This window comes from Tupaia chinensis, unplaced genomic scaffold (assembly GCF_000334495.1).
Source record: "Tupaia chinensis unplaced genomic scaffold, TupChi_1.0 Scaffold000272_1, whole genome shotgun sequence".
NCBI lineage: Eukaryota > Metazoa > Chordata > Mammalia > Scandentia > Tupaiidae > Tupaia > Tupaia belangeri.
Genome location: NW_006159754.1, coordinates 4,982,001 through 4,996,216, shown reverse-complemented (window position 1 = coordinate 4,996,216; position 14,216 = coordinate 4,982,001). Strand labels below are relative to the sequence as shown.

At 39.8% G+C, this 14,216-nt stretch overlaps 1 protein-coding gene across 1 annotated transcript in view; it reads right to left on the bottom strand.

Annotated features, from left to right (window-relative positions):
- Window positions 1-14,216, bottom strand: part of ARHGEF26 (Rho guanine nucleotide exchange factor 26) — a gene marked incomplete in the record, with an annotated part of 134,204 nt that overhangs the window by 100,075 nt on the left and 19,913 nt on the right. The window contains 2 exon segments of the mRNA XM_014588297.2: window positions 861-1,021; window positions 4,548-4,590. Of these exon segments, the coding sequence (XP_014443783.1) occupies window positions 861-1,021; window positions 4,548-4,590 (204 nt within the window).

Below are 14,216 nucleotides of genomic sequence, written 5' to 3'. Positions count from 1 at the left end.
TGTATTGACTGACATGCATGACATTCCCTTTTGAAAAAGCAATGTAATACACTGTAAAGTCATATGTAATCCAATGTAATATAAAGAAGATTATGATGATAATAAAAAGAAAAAGAAAAAAAGAAGAAGATGTAGGCATCAATAAATAATAAATAAAATAACTTAAACTTCACCATTTCACCATGTTACCACTGGCTATGTGATTAGATGGATTTACTATTCCTTTTATAGAAATATTCCAATTAATAAAGTAAGAATGAAAAATTAGACTAACCCCATTTTGTAATCCTTAATGAATTAATGGATCTGGTATTGATCACCAGCCACACATGTGCCTCCTGGGAAATGCTATGAACAAATGACCTGGTATCCTCAATAAATAATTTGGAAAGAAAAAGTGTAAAAATGAATGAGCATACTTTGAATGTATAAACCTGTAATGATCTTCAAGACAATGGTGAAAAGAGTAAGAAGCAGAAAAGTGTTTATAGTTATGTCTCCAGTTAAGTAAAAATAAATGCATACATGTATTTTCTTATGTAATCATAGAGTATTTCTAAAAAGATGCACAACAAAGAAAATATTTACATTGGTTGTCTTATAGGTAGCCATGGAACAGTATATAAATGGCAGTTATAACTTGTTGTATCCTCGGAATTTTAAAAATAGGTGAATCTATTACAAACACACACAAAAAATAGAATAAAATGATAAATGAAGTAATGATAAGTCTAATCATAACACTGTAGTTCTGTAAGAAAAGCGTCATTATAACCCTAAACATCTTCCAGTTGAGATACACAGCTGTTTATTAGGAAGCAATTTTTGGCATGACCAAAGGCAAACTGGAGTGCACTTACTTTTTGCTTGCCTCACAGACATCTGTAATATTGGAGAAAAGATGATGCCTCTCTGTTTTAGTCATTGTATCACTCAGTTCTTTAGAATTTTTGAACATTCTTATCAAGATCTCCAAGCTGAGTAAATAGGAATGTTCAGAGGATATGACTTCGAAGATAGCCTAATAAGAAGGAAAATAAATATATTAGTGTTAGTTGTAAAACTAAATATAGCTCTCATAATTCTGCCATTATGATGACGTATCTTGAAAAATGTGAAAAGATAATCATCATGAAAACAGCATTACCAAACTGTTGTCTTTATATAAGGCACACATACCCAAATATTGAGGAAATAGCCACTACATTGCAAGTACAAAAAAACTGAAACAGTCAGATGACTCCACATTGCATGCTGAGGTCATGCCTTTGCCAAGGAGTCTAATCTATGCAAGGAAGCGAGGGCATGTCATAAAACCTCGGTGTGACATTAATTAGCCTTTGGGGTCAACAACTCCAGCCCTACTTTCAAAGCATGCTGCTTCAGGGACAGTCAAGTTTTATGGTCATCATTTGAGATTCAGAGAAAATTTCTCACGAATATCTTCCTCCACTCCCATCTCTCGTGTGAGTTTTCTCTCCTTAAATTTTAATCCAGCTAATTTGTGATTAAAGAAGAGGAACTATTGTGACATGACTGCACCCATCCTCAAAGGTTTTTATCAGCCACAGGGATTCCTTTATATTAACTGAACTATTGAAGGTGATTCTGTCCACAATGTGCTACCCTCTCTGCTGCTTTAAGAAGGTGCAAAGGACACTCTTGGTATCAAGCACATGGCTGCTTTGCTGATAAATGTTAATGATGAAATATCAACCCATATATGGGTAGACACCAACGCCCTATGCAAGGAATTCACGGAGCTCCTTAACAAAATCAAATTCAGATCTTCCAAGAATGGCAATGCAGAAATTCCTCCTCAGGGAGGGGAGTGAACATCCTTGCAGGCCAGGGATTCACATACTCCTTGGAGAGCTCCCAAGTAACTCTGCTACTGTCACCCTCCAGGACATCTGACCTTTAAGCCTTTCCCCCAAAGAGCACAAGGGACCTAGGCTGGTGAGAGCAGAGCAGGTACGGGCAGGTGTATGCCCAGATGCTGATGGCTGGACCCTATTCTGGAAGTCAGGAGAGTGCTAGCAACTTAGCAACTTAGTTCTTATTTAAATATGCTGGCCTAACCTTAGCTGTTCACGATGGAATTAAAGTGAAATAAATGTCAAAATAAATAAATAAATAAAATAAAGTAAAAACATTGATAGTCTCATTGAATCTGTATCTTATGTAATTCTAGTCACTCAATACAATTATCCCCAAGAAATATAAAGCAAATAAGAACAATTTTCCCTTCCCAAACCAAAATAATAGAGTTTTGGTTTTTGGCGAATATGTTGCCTTGGAATGACTTAAAATATGTTTAATAGCAAAGGCTCTGTAAATCAAATCTGGAATATGAAGACTGGGCAAAAATATATAATGAACTACATAGACCACATGTAAAGGTGACTAAGTAGTACTTAAATATAATAAATGTAATATAATCATTGTTAAAATATCATACACTAGGCCAGCAGGTGATGTGGCTGGGGCACCGGACTCCCACATGGCTGACCAGAGTTCAAGTCCTGGATCCAGCAGCTTGGAACTCATGCTGGGCACATGTGTGTGTGTGTGCCCAAAATCCTGAAAGAAGAGAAGAATAGGGACTGTGGTGTGGCCAACCCTGTGTGTGTGGGGGGGTGATTTCTCTCTTTTGCTCTCATTGTCCCTCTCTGTCTCAGATGACGTGCCCTATAGCAAAAGGCTTTTAAAAAAAAAATCCTGCATTCTAAGAGCCACTGACAACTTAAAAGCAAATCAGGTTAGACCTCCTAACGATAGCTGTATAGTAATAAAAAGGAACTGAAAAAGGAAATTAGCTGCTGTCATTTCCTTTTTCTATTACAAATCTGAATATTTTAGGAATTTAACAGAAATAGACAAGGTTCAAATATGTAAGGTTTAGAAAAACAGAAATGTTCAAACAGAATTAGGACCTTGGACAAATTTTTGAATTTGACCGAGACAGAAAGAAGCACTGTTAATGACACTGTTAATAATGAGGAAAAAATGTGCCATTTGCTGTCCGTCATAAGAAACATGGCTGAAGAATTTAAAAGGTAGTATTCTTAGAATAGAATACTATACAGTGGTTGAAATGAATCATCTAGATTAATATGCCTGGCTAAGTCTCAAAACAACATTGAGTATAAAATATAAGTAATTAAAAAGAGAGAGAGAGGCAGCCAGCAGGTAGCATGGTGGTTAGGCCCTACATTCCCACATGCGTGACCACGGTTCAAGTCATGGGCCCAAAATCCCAAGAGGAAAATGGAGGAGAAGGGACCACAGTGTAGGGACTGCAGCGTGGCCATCCCCCCCAGGGAATGATTTCGCACTTTCTCCCTTTTTCTTTCTCCATCGAGCACACACGCCCTATGGAAAAACATTAAAACAAGAAAATAAATGCAGAATTATATTGTTTATGCATGTTGAGTATAAAATATAAGTAATTAAAAAAAGAGAGAGAGAGGCAGCCAGCAGATAGCATGGTGGTTAGGCCCTACATTCCCACATGCGTGACCACGGTTCAAGTCATGGGCCCAAAATCCCAAGAGGAAAATGGAGGAGAAGGGACCACAGTGTAGGGACTGCAGCGTGGCCATCCCCCCCAGGGAATGATTTCGCACTTTCTCCCTTTTTCTTTCTCCATCGAGCACACACGCCCTATGGAAAAACATTAAAACAAGAAAATAAATGCAGAATTATATTGTTTATGCATATCTTAACACATGCAGAAGTGTGTGTGTGTGTGTGTGTATAACTATACTTCACTCTGAGGAGGGCAGGAAAGGGATTGGACTGAGGAGGAGAATGTAGGACTTCTATGATATCAAAAATTTTCTTTTCATGGGACAAGCAGTTAGTGTAATGGCTATGTCGCTGGACTCCCATGTAGTCTACCACAGTTCGAGTCCCAGACCTGGTGGCTTAAACTCACTCCAGGCGCGTGTGCATCCATGCCCAAGATCCCTAACGGAGAATGGAGGAGAAGGGATTGTGGCGTGGCCATCTTTTCTTGGTGGTTGTGGTGGGGGGGGGGTATTTCTTGTTTTCTGTTTCTCTGTCTCTGTCTTTCTGGTGAGCGCACATGCCCTATAGGAAAAACCTCTCCAAAATAAATAAATAAATAAATAATAAATAAATCATTTTATTTTCTTTATAAAAAGTATTCTAAAAAATTACAAACAATACATTTGTTCATTCTCAATGATGGTACATTTAAATTCTGTACTATTCTATTTTTTAATTTAGTCATACCTTTTTCAAATTTTATTTTAAAGATAGGGGTCTTACTAACTCTTGGTCCGCCTGACTCAGCCTCCTAAGTAGTTGGGAATCGAACCTGGGCCTCTCACGTGGTCCCAGGCTGTGTCCTGACTCAGCCTCCTCAGTAGGTGGGAATCAAACCTGGGCCTCTCACGTGGTCCCAGGCTGTGCAGCACAGCACCTTAGCTGCTGGTATTGCTTACAGTTGTGGTGTGTACTACACAGACATCCATATGCACACTGCCCAGCCCTAAAACATCCTCTCACTAGAAACATACCTCTTGCCTTTTTCTTTCCTCCTGGCTCACTGTCTGAGACAAAATTTCTTTTCACCTATTAAAAAAAAAAAAAAGATTTAAACTCATTTACTTTGACAGTTTCATTATCACATAAAGCATAGGTCTGTGCCCTTCAAAAATGAATGAAGAGAAATTATGCAAAATGTTCAATTCAGTACATATTCATTTTGATTCTCAAGGCCCTTGAATACCGTTTAGTCACATTAATAAATTAGCACGGTTCAACGCTAAAAAAGAGAAATGTCTAGAACACAATACTCTCAGGCTGAGTTTGTCTGTTCTAGTCTTAGCTCTAAATATTCCTAAAATATGTCATCAAATTAATCACCCAAATCATCAACAAGGGAATCGGAAAATAAAGGCTATGAACCAATCACTCGAAGAGTTTATTATTCAGGATCACACACACTGGAAAGGTAATGCTGTCACTATCTTCCGCACAATCTCGAAAGCATACCAGCCCTCTTTAGAAATCGCCTATCACAGGAGAAAACAAAGCCTCTATTCATCCCTCCATCTGTCAGCAGTCTTTTCAGGATATTTAAATTGGACAAATAAGGATGTTAATTTGGTATTCTTGGAGAAGCAACAGCTCCTACAAGAACTTTATGAACACGAGGACTGCACTGGCAGTTACGCTCTGGTTTCATTATTGGAAGCTCTGTGATCCCTATCACTACCACACATTTTCCTTTCCTTGCTGCATTTTCCATTATAATTCAGTCTCTAAACCAGAGAGTGGACACTGACCTATGAACTAACTCCAAGAAGGCAGCACTCGATTTCTTTTCTGGTACACATAGCAAAGAGCCTGGTCACGAAAAGTGTTCATGTTTTTCAGTCGAAGATTAAATTAGCAAAACAGTAAGGCATGTATAAAATACCTACCAATCAAACCCTGTACGTAACAGAAAACAGAGTAGCAAGAAAGGAGAGTACTCCCACCTCTCTTTAGAAGTTACAGCAATAAAAATAGATCGAAGGTCTTCAATCTTTATTGCTATCATACTTCCTAAAAAAGTATTTGAAAGTCGGGAACCAGCAGTTAGCGTAATGGCTATGTCGCTGGACTCCCACGTAGTCGACCGTGGTTCGTGTCCCGGACCCGGTGGCTTAAAACTCACGCAGGGCACATGTGCGTGCGTGCCCGAGAGGAGAATGGAGGAGAAGGGATTGCGGCGTGACCATCCCCCCTGGGGGGTGATTTCTCACTTTCTGTCTCTGTGTCTCTCTCTGTCTGGCGAGCGCATGCGCCCTACAGTGAAAATCTCTCCAAAAAAAAAAAAAAAAGTATTTGAAAGTCATGTTCTCTAGGACCATTTTTAGGTTGACATCTCATTTTTTAGCCTAAGTTTAAATAATTAAAAGATATATTTTCCTGATAATTATAAATCTAAACATGTTTAAATGTGTTACCACACTCGTTTAAATGTATCCAGTGTAGTACGGCAGGTGGGGGGAGCTTCAAAAAATTCATGGTGGGACCAGCAGTTAGCATAATGGCTATGTCGCTGGAATCCCATGTAGTCGACCGCGGTTCACGTCCCAGACCCGGTGGCTTAAAACTCACACCGGGCATGTGTGCGTGCATACCCAAGATCCCGAGAGGAGAATGGAGAAGGGATTGCGGCGTGGCCATCCCCCTGGGGGGTGATTTCTTGCTTTCTGTCTCTGTCTGTCTCTGTCTGTCTGGCGAGCACGCACGCCCTATGGCAAAAAAACTCTAAAAAAAAAAAAGCTCATGGAAATACAGAATTAAAGTATGAATCTATTTTGGTGCCAAAAAAAATTGAAATCCATGCATAGTCTCATCATAACAGGCATTTTTAATGAACTTCTTGAAGACTCCCCCATATGAAGACCATAGTGATTTTCTATCCATCATTCATTTACAAATAAGCTTCACCTGAAATCCATGCATAGTCTCGTCATAACAGGCATTTTCAATGAACTTCTTGAAGACTCCCCCATATGAAAACCATAGTGATTTCCTATCCATCATTCATTTACAAATAAGCTTCACACTTGGCAATTTTACATTATTCTTCTTTAGTCTTGAAATCTTCATTTTTATGTCCATTTCCCAGTAAGTCTATTGTAAGTGGAAAATAACCTTAGGTTGGATATGCATTTAATATACCCAGCTTATCAAACTTCAGCACTTAGGCTAGCCTGTCCTAAACATGCTCAGAACACTTACATGAGCCTACAGAGAGGCAAACTCATCTAACGCAAAGCCTATTTTATATTGAAGTGTTGAATGGCTCATGTAATTTACTGAGTACTGTACTGAAAGTAGACAACGTGGTTATATGGGTATTGGAAATACAGTTTCTACAGGATGTATATTACTTTTGCACTTCTGTAAAGTCAAAAAGTTGTGAATCAAACCACAGTGAACTGGAGACCTTTTGTATTCCATTCCTTAAACACATTCCTACCCACTCTTGCAAAGTCGTCATGATTTCCCAGAGGTTTAATGCACACTGTAGTTATAGACTACACAGTTCTCTCTACGTTATGCTGCAGTGAAGTTAAAGACAACTGCGTGGTACTGTCTTTAATTTGGTTTTTTTGGAGCAAGTTAGAAAGCAGTATAATACAGTAGACAGACTCTTAAATCAATAGTAAAGTCAACAATCATTTAGTGAACACGTATGATGAGCCAGGAAACATGCTAAGCATCTTTCACCCCTTTCCTCATGGCATCCTCGAAATACACGAGACAGCTGATACTGTTCTTATCTTCATTTCCTAGGAGAGAACATTTGAGGCTTAGGGCCCAAGGACACACAGCAAAGCCAGGGCCTGCATTCATACTTGTCCAACTCTAGGGCTCACACTTTTAATCATGATATAGTTTAGGCTCACACTTGCTCTTTATAAGGGATACCCTATTTCTAGCATTGGGTGAATGTCACTAGAATTTAGTCTGTATCAAAGTATCAAAGTTACCTTTTTTGGGGGGGTGAGGAGGTCCGCCTGTATCATGGAATGTTCTTAGCTTTACCCACCATCTTGACCCTCGGTCAGCCTGTCAGCAAGAATTCATAGCTAAAAAGGCTTCTTTGCACATTCTAATAAGGGAGGAGTCTAGCCAGAAGAATGAAGCCCTTCAGAGCTGCTCCCTTTGGTTAACCCTACACAGGAATTTCACAGGATTTCCTGCCTAATACAAAAGTCCTGGCAGAGGGATATACAGGCGCCATGCCCACAGTCTCTGCAGGTGAAGTCAGCGGTAAGAATTTCCACACCACAGGCATCCCCATCCAATGCAGTTCAGACCCGAAAATCTAAAAGGGAAGAGAATGAAACACCCTGGTAGAGAGACCTTCTCAGATGACAGTAGTTTACCCAGGGATTAAGAGTACTTCGTCCCATCAGAAAGTGGAGGAAACCCACAGCTAAAGTAGTTGCCCTTTTGAGGGCGGAAGAGATTGTTTTGAAAAAGGTAAAGTATTAACACAGAGAATTATCTTTCACTAATACTAATGTAACAAATAGAAGGACAATCCTTTAATCAAAAAGTCTTCCATAAAAAAAACCCAGCAGCGCTTACAAATCTACTGGGAGAGGACAAAACACTGCAAGCAGCATTCTTGGACTGTGATAACGACCACTGAAGTGCAGCACACTCAGGGAGCTTGAGAGTGTGCGGTTATCATAGCAACTCCTCCTGAGCCCGTCCTCCTGCCTCAGCCCTTACACATCCTGCACAGGGCAGGCTCACCATGTTCTTCCTCCAGAACCAAGAGGAATCATTTTTTCACCTGAGGCTCTCTTCCTATAGTCCAATCTAAATTAAGTAGCATCTGAGAGAGGGTCCCTGGAGGTAAAAGTTCATGAGCATGCAAGATGATTTCAGAGACTGAGCAGTGTGAGGAAATGAAACAAAGAGGGAGAGAGAGTCTGGAGGTCTGATTGTGGTGTGCTAGGTTAAGGTGTTGGATTCCCACATGGGTGACCGTGGTTCAAGTCCTGGGCCTGACGTCTTACTTTCTTGCTCTTCCTTTCTCTTTCTGTCTCTCTCTGGTCAAAATAAGAAGAAAATAATAACAAATTAATTAAATAAATAATCTTTAAAACATATATATATATATACACAAATAAATAAATAATAAAATGGCCTGAAAAAAGACTGGCAAAAGACAGAGGAGAGAAAATAAAAGCAGAATGAGAACATAGGAGCCTAACACAAAGTAGAAATAAACAATGAAAGACAAAAGAAAGAGGAAAATAAAGGGAGAGAGATAGGAAAAAGGGAAAGAAAGGAAAAAAGGCAGAAAATAACGTGCACAAAGTTTTTACTAGAAAATGCCTCTGATAATTTTCTACTTCATAAACAATGACCTTATCAGTAAACTTATGTTACAATCACTTGAAGGTTCTTTCTCTTTTTTGTATAAAAAAGTGTATAAAGCATATGTTTACATCTATAGTTTAAAAATGTACATGCTTTTGATAGTGTGCACATTTTTGCTTAGAGAATCTCAAGTACTATGAACTTGATCACATTTAAGTGGTCTCTTTGTTACCATCTATGGAAAAGAGTAACAGGCCAGTGTCTACAAACTACAAGCCCTATTTTGCCATCTACACTCAAAAAAATTAAAATAGTACAGATTCATTTTTCATTTTTAAAATACACATGTCATTTGGGTAGCCCTGGCTGATTACAAATGGGAACACAGAGAGAGCCAAGGCAGCACTCTTAAACACAGACAGCCAAAGCAGCAACCTCACCTGAACTTTTGTACTCCTTGTTAGTTTATATTTATTTAAATATGTGATCAACAAGCAGAATTGCAAAAGAGGTTCATTAAAACATTAAGAATGGGATTTAATTAAGTTCTTGGCAAAAAATCTAGAACACCAATTTGTGAGGATAAACTCCATTTGTAAGGGCAAACACAGCTCGCAGGTAGCCCTGGAGCTGAGGAACAGCTTTGATTTTTGGTAAAATTTGCGAGTCCACAGCTTTCTGATCAATCTCGCACTGCTCTGAAATCTCGTATTTCTCCTGCTCTGTATCAAAGATCTCACCTTCCTGGTGACTGGGCTTCCACAGTTTCTTTTTCTTGAAGTAAGCATTGGTAAGGTGCTTTGGGATTTTTACTTTGCTAATATCAATTTTCATGGAGGTGGCAATGACAAATTTCTGGTGTGTTCTATGCAGTGGAATTTGATTGAGAACCAGTGGTCCAGTTACAAGTAGCAAGCCACTGCTCAGCTGCTTCAGGAAAAATACTCTCTTGCCTCTGTGGCATCCAGTGAGGATGATCAGAATGGTCCCAGGAGCGATGCTAGCTCGCAGCTTTCTCACGTGCTGACTGAAGGGTTTTTTGCTGTGGCTCAACAGCTTTCAAGGCATATGTTCAGTAGGATAATACCTAGGCATTTTGTGCAGTTTAATCACCCGGGTACCACCATTCTTGTCTCCACCAACCGGTTTTGTGACAATTGCAAGAACCTGATCTCCTCCTTTTTCTTTTCGATCCTGGATTCAGTGGCAAAGTATTTCCTCTTGTACACAGCTTTCCTGGAATCCATGGCAGACTGGGAGTATCTGCCGATGCCCCGAACTAGGACAGAGTTTCGGCTGCAATGGGGCTTCCCCTTCTTGGGCTCTTTAGCCTTGGGGTCACCCTTTTTAACCTTGCCACTGGCATCAGCCTTCCTGGCTTCAGGTTTCTTCTCCTTAGTATCCTGCTTTGCAGCTTTATCTTTGGGCTTTTTAGCTTTGGCGTCACCCTTTTTAACCTTGCCACTGGCATCAGCCTTCTTGGCTTCAGGTTTTTTCTCCTTAGTATCCTGCTTCGCAGCTTTTTCGCCTGCCATCTTGTATAGTGGGGAAGCTGTGGAGTTTTTGATTTCATATCATTTAACCAGTTCACAAAACTGTTCAAATCTGGCCATAGCAAAGTACATATTCCTTTTATTATTTTTATTTTATTTTATTTTAATTATTTCATTTTAAGGTTTTTTTTTTTTTTTCCAGAGGCTGTGTGCACTTGCCAGAGAAAGACAGACTAGAGGGAAAGAAAACATTCACTCCTGGGGAGGAATAGCCGCACCGCAATCCCTTCTCCTCCATTCTCCTCCTGAGGTTTGAGGCATGCACACACATGCCTTATATCATTTTCAAGCCACTGAGTCTGGGACTCAAACTGCACAGTTGGCCATGTGGGATCCAGCACCATAACTGACACACCAACCTGCTGGCCCAAGCAGAGTCTAGATTCTCAAGAGAAAATATGAACAGACCCAGCTGCAGTGACGCAGGCAGTAGGACACTGCTACATGATACTGAAGCCACATGGAAGCCCAGGTTTGGATCTCAGATCAATTTGAACATGCCAGGCATACTTACACCTGTGATGCTGGTTGGCTAGAAATCTAGGGGAAAAATCACAGCATGGTAAGACCTTGTCAAAGGTATCTGTCTATCTGTACATCTCTCTTTCTCAAGAAATAAATTTTAAAAGATAATAATAATAAATTGCCAACATGTCAATATTTTTGATACTGCCAGTGAATTAAAATTAATTCAGATAAAATAACAAAATGCAGACTATAGTCCTGATGTTAAAAACATTAACACATATCTGTGGCTTGTCAAGAAAGTGGATGCAGATAACTCACTACTGTAACAGTTTTAAATTCATTATTATATCATACATACTTAATATTATAATAGTTCCTGAAAGTCTTCACCCTGGATCTTTGTAAACAAATGTTCTGCATGTCCAAATGAAACAGAAATGAACCAGTCAACGATAATAAGGGACACTACAAGATAGTTCTCCCATGATACAGAATTGTCTTGTTATACCCCAAAACTAGGGTTTTGAAACTTTTAAAAGAGTACATGTCCTATACACCCAAAAGTTAATTTTTAGCTATTGCATCTAAAATTCATGCCTATGGTACACCTGACACCTTGCAAAGCTGAGCTTCTCAAATAAAAATCCTACAAAGAAACAGACAAGCTTTAGATAGTGATTCCAGTACTTCTCCCCACAGCTACACTAAGCATCTTCACTTTGTGGATAACCGTGTTAGGAAATCCATAAACTTTGTTAATATACTTTGGCCTTGATCTCCTCAACAGGAATAGGTTATGAGCCAAGTTCTGTAAACCCCAAACAAAGCCCTGATATTGTCATTTATACAGAATCTATGGACAGGATAGAGCCAGTCTTTTATCTGTGACTGGGCCAAGATGAACAGCTCCAGTCTCTTGGCTGATCAGACCATCATTTTATTTATGTATTTATTTATTTTGAGAGAGATTTTTGGTACGGGGTATGTAGATTTTTGCTATAGGGAGACAGAAAGACAGAGAGACAGAAAGCAAGAAATCACCCCCCAGGAGGGATGGCCATGCCACAATCTCTTCTCCTCCATTCTCTTGTAAGGATTTTGGGCACTCGCACGCGCACACACACACCCAGAGTGAGTTTTAAGCTGCCGGGCCCAGGACTTGAACAGCAGTTGACTATATGAGAGTCCAGCAATGTAACCATTACACCATGTGCTGGTCCCCAGTTCATCATTTTCTGTGGGATAAACAGGGATGTATTTTCAGGCCCCCCCTGAGTAGATATTGTTTTTAGAGGAGATGGCTGCTCATTCCCCCTACTCCTTCTATTTTTCCCCACCAGCCAGAGAAAACAGAGAACCCTAAAAGACTGACCAAACAAAAAGACTCAGAAATGTGGCTACATCAGGTATTTACAATCCTAGATAACTCTGGCCCTGTAAGGCATTGATTTACACTAACAACCCATGTGAGCGAAGTCCTTTAACCTTGTTGGAAATTAACTAGCTGTTCATGCCTACTGGTGAGTCTCTACTCAGAGGCTTCATTTCTCAAGAGCTCAGGTGGAGAAGGGATTGCAAAGTAAAATTCTACCACAGGACACAGTCACTCCTAGGTCCTTCCTACAGATTCACAACCAAGTCACTCCAGAACTATGCATAAGCTAGAGTTCCTTCACTGTTTTGACATGGGACAACAGCAACTTCACAGTACACTTGAAGTCCCCTAAATGGAAAATCTACCAGGTTCTAGAGTGTTCTCTGTTCATCAAACTCCACAGTTTCACTCCAGCCCCACTTTATCTACAAGGAAAGGTCCCAAGACATCACTTTTTTCTTTTTTTTAAATTATAGAGAGATGTGCACTTGACAGAGATAGAAAGCAAGAAATCATCCCCTAGGGGGATGACCACATCACAGTCCCTTCTCCTCCATTCTCCTCTTGAGATTTTGGGCACTCATACATATGCTCCCAGCGTGAGTTTTAAGCTACCAGGTCCAGGACTCAAAACGCACTCAAATATGTGGGAGTCCAGTGACATAACCATTACACCATGTGCTGGTCCCCTGAGACATCACTTTATTTCTGTGAGCTGCCATAGAAATAGTGTTTCAAAGGGCAAGAGATCTCTGTGTCCCAAGGTGGAGATGGGGTCACTTTTTGGGAACTGATGGGTAAATAGAGAGAACACTAACTTGTTTGTTTGTTTGCTTCTGCTTTTAAAGGAAAGGTAGGAGATAATGGCCCATTTAATAAAATCATATACTTAATTTAAAAATACATCAAGTGGGCCAGTAGGTGGTATGGTGGTTAAGGCACTAGGCACTCCCTCATGGCCAACCACAGTTTGAGTCTTGGACCTGGTGACTTGCTTTCTCACTTTCCCTCTTTCTCTCTCTGGGTCTCTCTGTTCAAATTAAAAAATAAATTAATTAATTAAAAAATTAAATAAATAATTATTTTTAAAAATACATCAAGTAAAATCCCAGGAGGATAATGGAGGAGAAGAAATTGCAGCGTGGCCATTCTTCCTGGAGGGTGTTTTCTCTTTTTCCCTTTCACTGTCTGTCTCTGTGTGGCGAGCTCATGTGCCCTATGGCAGAAAAAAAAAAAAAAATCAAGTGACTTTCTAATTCATTTGTTCAAAAACCTGATCTGCTCTCTGATCTATTGTCATTAAGCTTAATTCTATAATCCACACCAACGTTCTTGGATCTCAAGGAGTACACGCTCAGCCACTGGCAGGTAACACTAGGTCTACCAAAATGATGAAGCAGGCCAGGGCTTGACACTTTTGCTCCTCTGTGGCCTATGTCACGTTCTACAGACTGAGCCAGGACTCCTGAATGAACTCAAATTATTTCAATACAGATATGAGACTGAGGAACATAAACCACAAAGAGATAGGTAATTAAATGTACAAGAATAAACTGTTGTGCTTTGTGCGATTCAGCAGATAAGCGTGCATTCCTTCACTTGAAGCCAAACTTTACTAGTCAGCTCCCCTTGTCTAGCCAGCTCCTGATAAAGAGTTCTTATTGGCCTTCAATTTAGATTTTCAAACTATCATTGTATCAAACGCTTACCAGGCACCAGACACTGTTTTCCATGCATTTAAGCCATATAATGACTCTGCAAGGAAAGTATTTTTACCCCTCGTTTACAAATAAAAGAACAGAGACAGAAAAGTTAGGTCTTCATCCCTAGTAAGTGGTAAAATTGGCCTGCCTGTCCACTCCCAAAGCCTGAGCTCTTAATCCCTGCGGAACACTGTCTTCTAAAACTTCTTAGTTTTTTAAGAGCCCTGATACGCAGCTACTCTTTCC